The sequence below is a fragment of the Synchiropus splendidus genome, chromosome 6 (genome assembly GCF_027744825.2).
Source record: "Synchiropus splendidus isolate RoL2022-P1 chromosome 6, RoL_Sspl_1.0, whole genome shotgun sequence".
Classification (NCBI taxonomy): domain Eukaryota; kingdom Metazoa; phylum Chordata; class Actinopteri; order Syngnathiformes; family Callionymidae; genus Synchiropus; species Synchiropus splendidus.
Genome location: NC_071339.1, coordinates 6,104,732 through 6,118,110, shown reverse-complemented (window position 1 = coordinate 6,118,110; position 13,379 = coordinate 6,104,732). Strand labels below are relative to the sequence as shown.

The 13,379-nt window shown below is 40.5% G+C and overlaps 1 protein-coding gene across 1 annotated transcript in view; it reads right to left on the bottom strand.

Annotated features, from left to right (window-relative positions):
• The window catches only part of cntn4 (contactin 4), a 165,744-nt gene that overhangs the window by 80,394 nt on the left and 71,971 nt on the right, over positions 1 to 13,379 (bottom strand). The window contains exon 5 of the mRNA XM_053867719.1: positions 4,969 to 5,064. Coding sequence (XP_053723694.1) covers positions 4,969 to 5,064 — 96 coding nt within the window. The remainder of the gene's footprint in view (positions 1 to 4,968; positions 5,065 to 13,379) is intronic.

Sequence of the window (13,379 nt, the reverse complement as noted above, 5' to 3'; positions counted from 1 at the left end):
GCGTCATCAAAGCACGAGTCGTGGTGGTGTCTGTTCAGTGGCTGTCGATAGTGGAGGTGTGATCGAAGCAGCTGGGAATGTGATGGTGATCTGCTTTTTAATTAGAGGATAACTAAATGTGCGCGACAAATACATCTTTCGTTTTCTGGCGCAGCAAAACCCGACCACATGTTCCTTCTGGATAGTGGTGGAAGTTTTTAAATGACTTATCTGGAAACACTGGAAACTGGCACCTCACATGCGACTGCATGGTGGCCAAACACAGTGGCGAAAGTTACAGAATCGTACTTCAACTTCTCATGTCCGAGAGTCGTTCAAGGAGCCACACTTCTTGTTGAAGCGCCGGCCATAGGTTCCCCACCCCTGGCATAGGAGGTAGCACATTGCAAAGGTTTATTGCCAAAACAAAATTATTCTGAAATAGTACCGAACGCTTTTGGCAATTCAAATCGACATTACAATGTAATAGAATGAAAGGAAAAGCATGGCGCCGAGATGAGGCAAGCTCTATGAGACTGCGGTTCAAGAATTCTGGCAACCCACTTCGCCATATCTCGTGCTCTGCGCTGCCACTTCAGCAGTAACAGCACTGTCTGATGACCAAGCAGGAGTGATTCTACTGCAGTCAAAAAATATCTGGACTGTCCGACCCCCTCTTACGTGCACCATGAACAAGGAGGGTCGTTCCCTCCTTGTTGTGCTTGATGCTTCCAAGTAAAACATGATTCAAAGTCTGCACACAGTGTTCCATCCATCCATCCATCCATCCATCATCGCCCGCTTATCCGTTGCCGGGTGGCGGGGGCAGCAGCTTAAGGAGGTCACGCCAAACGCCCTTTTCCCGAGCGACATCCATCAGCTCCGACGGGGAGATCCCGAGACGCTCCCAGGCCAAACAGATATAACAGATATAATCTCTCCACTTGGTCCTGGGTCGACACCTCGGTCTCCTCCCAGCTGGACGTGTCCGGAACACCTCCAAAGGGAGGCGTCCAGAGGGCATCCTGATGAGATGCCCGAACCATGTCAGCTGACTCCTCTCAATGTGGAGAAGCAGCGGCTCTACTCCGAGCCTCTCCCGAGTGACAGAACTTCTGACCCTATCTCTAAGGGAGACGCCTGCCACCCTTCGGACAAAACCCATTTCAGCCGCTTGTATCCCGGACCTTGCTCTCTCTGTCATGACCTGCACACAGTGTTGAACACTGAAAATGTACTGGATCCAGTTTGCTTTCCAACAGTGGTGTAGGTCCTGCCATAGACTGATGTGTTGCTTGTGTTTGGTGAATACTGCAGAAACACCACCACCAAGAATAAGTAAATAAAATAAATTGAATGTTGGACAGCAAATCGCAATATTGTCAAAATAAGTTGCAATTTTTTTTCCTCATATCATTCAGCCCGACTCAAAAATAGATGAGCATTGTTTTTTCACACTTAGGTAAATGTTAAGGTGACATTTCCCTCCCTCAATCACTGTACATAACACTTCCAACATGAAAGATAATATTATATTAAGAATAAATTCAGATAGGAACATATTCTGCCTGAGTGTGTGATACCCCACCATTGTCTGTAATGAACAGATCTTTTAATGCTGTGATGAAGCAAGTAAGAGCCTCTTTTGTTCGCAGAGAAATTGGACCTTTTATGAGTCGTGTTCCAAGGAGTTCCAAAGGGCTAATTCAGCGTTGTGTAGCATTTGACTTCCATGTACAGATAATCATGGACGGCATTTGTGTTTAATAATGAAGACAAAAGGTGACTTTCTTTGAAAAAAAAACAAAAAAAAAAAACAAAAACACACACTTCAGACACTTTACGCTTTAGAATGCGGAAGTTATATTAGCCATTCATAAATGAATTACTTGTTTATTAATGGTCACTGGATTTTAGCGTGAACTTTCAGTTCCAGGATAAAATCTAGTCAATCTTAACAATTGACTAAATCTAAAGTGTAAGTGAATAAAGTATGTCATAGTATATATATTGGAGGAAATAGCAGCAATGTAGTTATTTAAAAATGTTACACTTGAGGAGCATCTTCACTTTGGCAAGAGGGCAAATATTAGATCGGAAGGTCGGTTCACTGCCTCCAAAACAACTATTGTGCAATAAAAATAAATGCTTAAATTTAATAAAATACTTGTAATAATCCTGAAAATTAGAATATTAAAGAGTGAATCATGTTTTTTTTTTTCATTTGAAAAGCAGCATACATTCACACCAGAGAAAAACCCATACCGTTATTAACGCTTTGTTTTTTCCGCCACAGCAACTGTTTTCAGACATCTAGGTAATCCAAGTGTGAACGCAAAAACAAACAGATCCAAAGGAAATAAAAAAAAGGTGCCTGGTGTTTTGTCGACTAATTAGACTGGTAATGAGTCTCAGAAAGAATGGGGACACACACAAAAAGCATTTTCCTGGAAGGATGGATTTTCAGTGTTCTCCTCGTGGTGGAGAGAAACAAAGAAGTCACAATGTGTAGGCGAGACATCAAGGTGGCTGCGGAGGATACAGGAATAATAGGTGCCGCAAAGGAGAAACAGCGAGGCCGGCAACTAAACCGATTTGATGTTAATACAAAGTAAGAAGTGAAAACAAAAGGCACTGGTTTTTCTCTGTGATGAAACCTCAATTCATTTTGTGTTGCACCAGTTGTGAGGATCCGATGTTACTTCTCAAAGCAGCTACAATACACACTTCCTCTTTCTCTATATTTGTGAATGCAAGGGCATCCACAGTTTAATCAAGGCCTTCTATCTTTCCCAAGAGTTGCTTGATGGCAACTCCGTGGATTGTTTGTGCAAACTTTTTTGTTTGGTGGTGAGGGATGCCATTGCCATCGGGGATTAGTCTTTTCATTTAAAGGGGTCTGGAACTCTGCGATGGCAGGACTCAAGGTTCCCCCAGCAGCATCATGCTCCAAGCATCACAGTGCCAGCGCCAACTTGTCCACTGTGTCAAATGTTCCCCTGGTAAAGCGGAGTGCACATTTTCTACCATCCAAATGATGTAAAACGCAGCAAAATAACATCAGTGCTGTTTACTGTTCAGTAGCCAGACGGATCTTTGGTTCGGCAAATTCTTCCTAAATATGTTAGCAAACCAAATAGTTCAAACTTCGCCAGCTATTTGAGCTGCTCTTTACTTAGATCCACTCAAGCGCGACACGGACTTGAGCAATGAGCAAGGTTGGCTCACAGATCAAGAGGGACAAAAGCTGAAGCCAAATCCACGTTGGTTATAATACATACAATTTCTTCTCACAGCCTTACTGAGTACAGCGGTGCCTCGGTTTTCAAACATCTCGGAATTCGAACAAAATTCTTTTGCCTCGGATTTCGAACGAAAATCCAGAACTCGAACATCCCTGAAAAAAAACGCAAAAAACATAACGTGTGCGGACCGATCAGCTGACCCACGACACGCTTTGTTATTGTGTATAACGCAGCCTCTGTATGCAGACGTGTCCCGATAGCTACATTTACTGACTGTTTTTTCTTCATATTGAGGTGTAAAACCTTTCCTGTCTCCGCACTGGACCGTGGTAGAGTGTCACAGGGGAGGTGCTCGCTCTCCACACCTCCACTCCAGGGTTTGATGTCCTGTTGTGGGCTGGAGCTGGGACAGGGATGAGGCGAGTCTGGGACAGAGCGTGACTTGGTTTATGACTTTGTCACAGCCAAACTGCACAGAAGCGCACATTCAGAGCTGGACACGCACCGGGCACCTCTTCACTTCTGGAGAGACCTCACTCACTCGGCAACCCCTCCCACATGCAGCGGCCACACACATAGAGGAACAGCGCACCTGCAGCAGACACTCTACATTCACTCCTACAAAAGCCTATTTTAAGGCTTGGAAAGCATTATTTCTTTTTCCATTCATTGTAATGGGAAAAATCGATTCAGATTTCGAACAATTCGCTCCTCGAACGGCCGTCTGGAACGGGCTGTGGTCGAGAACTGAGGTACCACTGTATTTATTCCAAAACAACAACAGTGCTAATAGCTAACTTGCAAATCTTATTATTATTACTATGTAGTTAACAGAAATTAAGCAACAGTGCCTCCCTCAATGACGCAAAAACACAAAGCAGCCACGCACAACATAATGAAAGTACATACGCCACACAACTAGTGGTATGTGAAATCCAGCTATTTTTACAGACCTTTAGTGCGTTAGCATTAAGTCCTGCTAAAGGCGGCATTCACAATTATGTATTTCCTGGCGAGGAGGACATTTAGAGCCACAGTGTCACACTCAAGCAGATAAAGTGCCAGAATTTAAAGCAAAGCAAGATAGATATAGTCCATACAGTAGATAGATAGATAGATAGATAGATAGATAGATAGATAGATAGATAGATAGATAGATAGATAGATAGATAGATAGATAGATAGATAGATAGATAGATAGATAGATAGATAGATAGATAGATAGATAGATAGATAGATAGATAGATGGATAGATAGATAGATAGATAGATAGATGGATGGATGGATGGATGGATGGATGGATGGATGGATGGATGGATGGATGGATGGATGGATGGATGGATGGATGGATGGATGGATAGATAGATAGATAGATAGATAGATAGATAGATAGATAGATAGATGGATGATGGATGGATGGATAGATAGATAGACAGACAGACAGGCCACAGCCATCTGCGGACGGCAATGTTACCTCACTTGGCATAAGCTAGACAAATCAGACCAGCAAGCCGCCCGAGATTGAAAAGACAACTGCTGAAGCAGGTGTTGATTCCCCATTGCGAGGCTCAGTAGAAACGAAACAGCTGGATCTTAAACTGCATGGGTCCCAAACAGTCTGCAAACATTTCCAATCTTACAACCCCATTTCAGTGTTTTCCAGCAAGTTTGCCTTTAATTACCAGTGTAAAAGCACCATCTGTTTGTTTACCTGCTGGGCAGAGCTAAGAGACGATGGCCTTACCTCCAGAATGTGGCGGCGGACCACAGAGAAGGACCACTCCTTGACCTTCACGGACTGATACGGAGCTCCTTCGGTGGGTCTTGAAGTTTTCCAAGTCTGCAATTGAAGTTAAAAAAAAAAGAAGGACCATCAAGTGGCGTGTTAAAGCATTACTTTATTTCAAATAGACAAAAGGCTTGGTCCTTTTCCTCACAGAAAAGTATCAAGCCAAGGAAGCCAAGATAAAAGAAGACCGTTCCCTGAAAAGCAAAACTCCAACTTGTGCTTCAGTGAAAAACAGTAGCGGTCATTGCCTCTATTGGTGAGATGTGGAAGAACTCCCTCTGGTTGCAATTTATTCTAAAAATTTGAGACAACATTCAGTGGAAGATTTCTTTGTCAAACAACCATGGATAAACCTGAACTTCCACGCACCAATAAATGATCCCAAAAAGCTCAACAGGAAAGAGAACAAAAGATTTTGACAAAGCTTCCTCAGCAAACAAAAAGGCGAGAGAAGGCCTGCGGCGATGCCTGAGGTCACATCACCTCCTCTTGTGGTTTAGTCGGTTCTACAAAGTTTGGTGGATTTAGAGGTTTCAGCAGGAAGGTTTAGACGCCAACGTGAGTCTGCTCTGAACCAGGAGTGCTGGCACCATCCCCATTTCCATTTTAAAACAGGAACTCAAAGTCAAAGGAAGAACTTCCCTCCCATCTATAGAAAAAAAAGTAGCTTCTGCCAAATCATGAAGTTTTTTCTTGCACATGTTAAGTACTCAACGTATATTAACCACTTCTACTATTTATCATTACTAACCTTAACCCCTTTTTAAGTAAAGCAATAAAACATAGAGATGTTTTCTGCACAACATGAAAAATAATATTTAGAAATCGTGTGTACAATATTGAGGACTACCACAATGACCAAAAATCATACGTCACAGATTCACCTCCAATGTAAACACTGTGTCATCAGCAAACTTAAGTAGTTTGATTGTGGCTCTTTCATCTTGTTGATTTTGAAAAATCATCTTAAAACACACTTAAATTTTTGGGCTTTTATTCAGGCAGACAGCTGATCTTATTAGTCACTTTACTTCCTTGTTTTTTTTTTTTTTATATATATATTTTGTAGTTGTCTAACTGTCCTCAGTGCATTTTATGACAGGTCTTTTGTATTTTTACTGGTGTGGATGCTTGTTTTCCTCACTAATTCACCTGTGTACAGCACTTTAGTTTGCAAACATGTGCTGTTTGTAACTGTTCCATGAATAAACTTGGCAAGATAAGGTATATTTTTCATCATTTGGACAGACGTCATTTACTCCAGCAGAACATTCCCCACACAATGACCACACATACTTACAGCTTACTTCGTTTTTTTTCAATTCAAAGTGAGTGATGTCAATAATGTTATACGCGTTTCCAACTGCAGCACGTGTTGTAATAGAACGGTTAGAAACCATCTGATTCGTCGACCACCACATTCCAGTACCTCAGTGAAAATGAAACAATATATTAAAGTCGACAAAGCGTCGTGTTAAAGTTATATATTTCAACACCAGACTCTCCCAACCCAGTAGCTGTGCGATACACTGTAGAAGAACGTTTGTTATAGACCTCCTGATGTGAGGCCTTACAGAGTGGAAGCATCTCTGTGTCACCACCTCTTTGAGCATCATCCATTTGATTCACATTCTAACATAAACAGGATGAAGCGGCCACATGCCTCGCACATGCACTTGGCCTGATTTACAAACCGCGCAGTGACTCTCACCCGCGCTGGTAATTGCATGCGGTCGATGCTCCAGCATGAGCCTAAATGCAATCCATGTATAAATGTTTGAATTAATAGCGACACGTAATAATATAAGCGGCGCTGCGATCAGCGCCCGTGTGGCGGAGCAGAAATAGGTTTGTTCACACATGAGAGGGTTTAATAGCTGCGGGTGTATTCAGGTTACCTTCCATTTCCCACCACCATCTCCAGGAGATGGTCAGACAAACTGGTGTCGTTTCACTCCCTCCGCTGCTCATTTCACACAAGCAAGATAAGCTAGCCGTTTACCAGAGCGCCACGCTGAAGGTTAACGCCACTGTGGCATATTTTAGCTGCGTTGGCCTTTAAAGCTCAAAGCGCTAAAGATTACAAAATGAAGTCAGAAAAAAAAGAATGATGTAGTTGCTAACTTGCTTGGATAAACGCACTTTAATTTGGGCAGATTAACCTTTATTAACCTTTCTTTACGACGTGCCGCGTATCGTCCGTCCACGAGCGCCGGAGTTCGGGAGCCGCTCGCCGCAACCAATCCGCTCAACAAATGAGATTAGTGATTAGTTCAGCTCCAAGTGATCCTAATGTAGAATTATTGGGCTCGCTGATTTATGGAGAGGACGGTAAGGTCACTTATTACATGTCACATGAGTGACAAGTCAATTACACCGTATTTAATTATTTCTTAATACCACTCACTGTTCGCGTGGGAACTCGACACATTAAAGCAGCCACTGACCTGCTCTCATCCAAAATATTAAGACACCAGCTCGGGTCACTCCATGTATTTATGAGCTTTGAGTTTTTTTTGGTAAATATGTGAACGTTCCGATGGTCACTGTCTGACTTTAGATACTGCTCTCGCACTGCAATACACTGTGCAACAACTATTTCAGACTTGGTCACCAAGTGTCACCCCTCAGCCGTCCTCATTCCTGAGCTTGAACTTAGCTCAAAACCATACACTCTGGCAGCTCACACTGCTGTCACATGGAGCGTCCCATTCACTCTTGCTCCTCCTCTGCAGTTACGATGGCCTCCACCCATTCCACCCTCCCTGCATTCTCTCCCTCACCTCCTCTCCTCTGCCTATTACTCTAGATCAGGGGTGGGGCAGGTTTTTGTTCCAACCGATCCAGCACACACACTTTAACCAGTGAGGTTTCAGATGAAACAAGCAACACCAGACTGACAAGAAGCCTATTACACTCTGAAGACACCTGCTTGGCCAAAAGGTGTCCTCTTGATCGGTTGGTACCATGGTTGGGCCGTGAGCGCCTCCTAGAGGGCCGCAAAAAGATTTTTTGTTTTACACTTCTGGGCCGTGAGACACTCACTTTGAAACATTAGCCACATACGGTGGCAGTAGTGTGTCACTGAATTGACTTGACAATTGAATTGACTGTCATAGTTAACAACTATGGAGAAGTTCTTGAAATGAAAAAATGAATGTGACGCTGATGCTCCCAAAAGTAAAAACTGTTCATGAAAGCAACCGTTGAATCAGTTTTGAAAATTCATTACAACATTTTATGGCAATACTTTCATTTACACTTATACTTATATCTTCTATGGTGTATGTTATGATACTTAGACATGAATTTATTACATTTATTTTATTCTGAATTTTATTCCGTTTTTCCAGTTTTCTCAACAGTTTGCATCAAGTGTATTTTTTTCTTTTTGCTTTCTCGATCTCTGCACGTTCACTTATCCTCCTTCCTGCCTAAACCTTCTGAAGGCAAACATTAGATCTGTGGTGCTCTTTCTCAGCAGGAATCAAGGAAAGAATCAAAATATTCCAACTTAATTTCCCAGTTGTATATAACATTGGGTATATATTACAGGAATCTATGGAAAGAGAGAAATATTTAATAGCTGTGGGACTAACCACTCGCATGAACAATTTGACATGAAATTGTTTCCATTACATTATGAGTCAAGAGCAAACATATTCCCACAATGATTGTCTGTCTATATTAACAATCTAGCAAATGTTCTCCCTGAAGGGCAGTCAGGCCTTCCACAGCGCAACTTTGAAGAACAAGCTGCGGCTAAAAACAACAACAACAACCAAAAAAAAAAAACGGTAGTCAACAAGTATTGTTGTCGTCGAGACCGTCTAACCCAAGATCGAATCAAGACTAAGAACAAAGACCACAAACCGAGTCAACACCAAGGAAGGTGAGACCAAGACCAAGACCATGACCAGACTGAATACTAGTGATGTGCGGATCGATCCTGAAATATCAATACCTCCGATACCGGATCTTGATTCTCTAAAATTGATTTTCAAACCAAAATATCAATACTTTCGATACTAAAGTATTTTGAGGTAATGTATATTCTTAACAGGAACACGAAGAAAAGTAACTTAACTATTGAGATCCTGTCTGACACGCGGTTGGAAGATTTTTTAAATTATACAGTGCAATGACAATAAAACACCCATTGTGAAAAATGAACTAGAAGAGAAAATATCGGATTGGTATCGGTATCGCCGGCACCAGCCTAAATATTACTCAGTATCGGATCGGAAAGGAAATCAGTGGAATCACTACTGAATACCGAACACGTCAGTCTCTTTGCTATCGTAAAGACAAACAGACCTAACCTACCTAAGTAAACCTAAGTCAATCAAATCCTTTTATCCAAATACTGTTTCCGCTCCACGGAAATGAGCACGACAACTTAAATGAGAGTCACCGTGCCTTCAGAAAAAAAGCCTCTTTTAAAAGATGAACTCTCATATGATCTAACATAGTTAAAAGAAAGAAATGGCAACGTTGAAACACACATTGCCGGGAAACATCTGAGTGAACATTGATGTCACATTTGATGACCATAACTTTGCTACAAGACAAAAAAGATAAGAAAATATTTTGCAGAATTCAAATTCTTGACAATGAACTAATGTGTATACAAGTAAGATCCAACTTAAGACCTGCTCAACTTACGTCCACCCGTACTTACGACCACGGCCAGCAGATGCTTATTTTTTCTTTATTCAATGTCTGGCACCGCAGCAACCCAGCAGTGCATATGACAGTTACGGCAGCTCAGTATCCCAGCATCCCACTGTCACACAGCCATCTACCACTACAGTAGCACCTATAACCCTCGCGTCGGCCATTTTGAATGGGATTCAACTTATGTCCAATCTGACTTACGACCGGTTGGTCTGAACCAATCCCGGTGTTGTTTTATGTTACTTGTAATGTATTTCCGAAAAGAATAATATACCGAGGCACACGCATACATTTGGAAATGACAATAAACTGAACTGACTGAAAACGTAGTTTCACAACACCTGCAGTGAAAAAAATGTAGTGGGAGCAAGCAAGGAATTAAAAGATATAAATACTCTTGATGCCGGCTGTGTGACGGAACATGTACAGCCGCGAGAGGAAAAACGAGGAAAGAACCCCCCGATAAAAAAAAAAAAAAAAAATCAGTAGGTTTCCACTCAGCCTCGGGAGCGCTCTCACATCTGTTACATAAAACAGCAAAAACAAGTGGGACAGCCCAAACATATCCCCGGCATCTGCAGCCAGGACACGTTAGATCCCTTCACATTTAAAGACAAGATGTCAGTGCACACTGGTGTCAGTCTGCTGCAGGATCAAGTGTCACAACAAGAAGTAAAAGTCCACATTGCTGCTGCTCTGGGGTCTGTGGCCACTGCTGACCACCAGCTGAGCACAAACCGAGTCCACCAAAGAAGAGAAAAACAGGCTCCAGTTCAGCTGCTGAGCTGTTCATTTTCTATGGAGCCTGCACAGACGCAACCACCTTTAATTTCCAGCTGGCCTGAAGAGTCGAAATCTCAGGAGTCACCCACCTCTTGCACGAAGTAGCAGAGAGCACGACCTTATCAGGGGATTCAGTACAGCAAAATGAATGCATGAATCAAACCTGGACATCGACGTCAGCACCAAAAGGTTTGACTATACTTAAAGGGGTCATAAAACACTGTGATGCGTTCAGACTTCCTGTCCTGAGAGGGCCACCTTAAACACACGCCAGAGTTTATGAAACTCAGAACAGACTGTTAATCCTTTCATTCAAATTGCACTTCACCATGTGAAGCAGCTCCACGAAGCAGCTGCTCTATTTTCAAAGCAAAAATGTAATAATTTAATGAGCCACCATCACTACAATAATTCATGGCCCAATATAATGGACCAGATAGGATCATCTATTAGATGCTGGGAATATAGAAACGCTTTGTCATTGAAACTTTTCTTTCGTTTAATCCACTTTTTTGGGGGGGTGGTGATATATTAAAGTCTATTGTTTGCAGGGTGAAAATTTCCAATGGCATATTTGATACGCGCAGGATTTCTTTTGTGCAGACGACTGCTGGAGCTAGAAGAGCGAAATTATATGACAAGGACGTCAAACACTGAACAATGTGGCGACAAGAAATTAACTGTGTTGGGGTTTTTGTGCTGAATTGTGTACTGTCGTACCAGAGAGGCACAAGAACTATAGGGCTAGACCAGGGACAGCTGAAAAAAACAAAAAAAAAAACAATATTGGCATGAAAAAAATAACATATAAATAAAGAAAATAAAGAAATATATTCTTTAATTTTAATACCATTCTACTTTTCTACCTCAATACAAAAATGTTTCAGCCAATATTCAGTTTTTCAATTCCTATATTCTTTTTTTAGACAGTATTTTCTTTCGTCTTTCGTGTTCTCTTCAAGGTGGCACTGAACAGAGCTGAGACAGACGGTGGCATCTCAGTTTAAATAATCCTGGTTTAACATTGATCCACTGTATTGGAGTAAATAGCGCAATATTAATAATGCAAATAATTTGATACTGCTGTGGGGAATTGGAGCATTGTGAGGGAAACACTGTGATGCACCTGGAATTACAACCTTGAATGTTGCCTGCGAACAAAAGTACACAACGAATTTGTGCTATTTTGATGGAATATTTCTCTCAGTAATTAATAAACCAAGTTGTCTGTTTTACCCTTCCACCTTTCAGCACTTCCCACTGGGAGGCAATGTGTTTATTTAGCAGATGCTCTTGTATTTGCGATCCCACATGAAAGAGTCACTTTGGGTCTGAGCTGTATCTATTATTAAAAGTAAGATTTTACATGGCACTGTGATTTGTCTTTGGTGCTTACTGCAACACCACATCTGTCATTGCACCAGAATAATTCAGCATCTGACTGTGGTCCACAGATGGTACGACAAATAAGCTGTCAGAAGCCATTTTTACCTCGCAAATCATTTGCTCCCCAAAATTCTCAAACTTTCATTTTTTTTTCTTTTTACTTGTGACCAGTGGCCTCAAAAGATGACAAAAAAATACGTTGAGATTAAACTTCAAGATTTTACACTGGTTATTTTTCTTTATATTTTTTGTTCAATGATAGTGAAATTATTATGACTTGTGGCAAAAGAAGGTCACAACCACAGATACAAGCAGCCAAGTTTGTTTCAGGTCAGATAGATTTTTAGATAGATTTTTGCAAATCTAACAACGAAGCTCATGAGAAAATAAACCAAAAATCACAGAATATCATATTTCAATATTAGAAAAGGCGACACTTACACATGGTGGGTTTATTGTAACTATCAATCTTTGTACTGGTAGTAAATCACAATTTGTTAGCAGCATTCATATATAATTGTTATATTTTTTACATGTTATATGTGATATATATATATATATATATATATATATATATATATATATATATATATATATATATATATATATATATATATATATATATATATATATATATATATTACACATATAACATGTAAAAAAATATAACAATTATTTTTGTTATATTTTTTACATATAACAAAAATAATTGTTATTATATATATATATATATATATATATATATATATATATAGATGTAACTCCAATTCTACATGTGAAGCCCTCGAACAGACTTAACTATTGTTTTTTCCTTTCTCTTCTTTACAGTAATACACTAACCAGAATTATGTGTGTAAGATGACTGTTACATGGTCATCCTTGGCCTTGAAATATGGTCTCCTAACTGGCCGAACTATACACCACTGTTGCTCATCCACTATGCCTTGAGTTAAAAAAAAAAAAAAAAAATTAATTAGATAAAAAAAACAAACATTAAAGACATAGACAACAAAAAGACCTTAGAAATGAAGTATACAATGTAAAAAACCCATCTCAACAATTACAAATTTGCACGTTAACCATGTTCTTCTTTTGTCTTGTCATCCTGAATCATCAGTGTTTGGTTCTATTTGACATTATTGTTGCAATAACAATAATAATAATAATAATAATAAAACTCATGGCGACTGGCTGTCTGGCTGGTTAAATGGATTGAAGACTGATGAAAGCGGCTGAAGTATCTGTGTCCGCTTGCTGTTTCATCTGATTTGGCTGCACATCAGTGTCCACTCACTCTGGTACAAAAGCCTCGATAATCAAAGACAGTCTCACAATGACTGTTGAAATACATCTTTTTCTTGTTTTTTTTAAGTGTTGTGAGATAATCCAATATGGCTCTGCCGAACCCGCCACTTGGTTTTATTTTGAAGCCATGATAGAAGGTTAGATAAAAGAACATGTGACATCTAAGGAAGGTATTTTGTTCCTAAAGTCTGTTTGGGGGTATTTTTTTGGGGGGA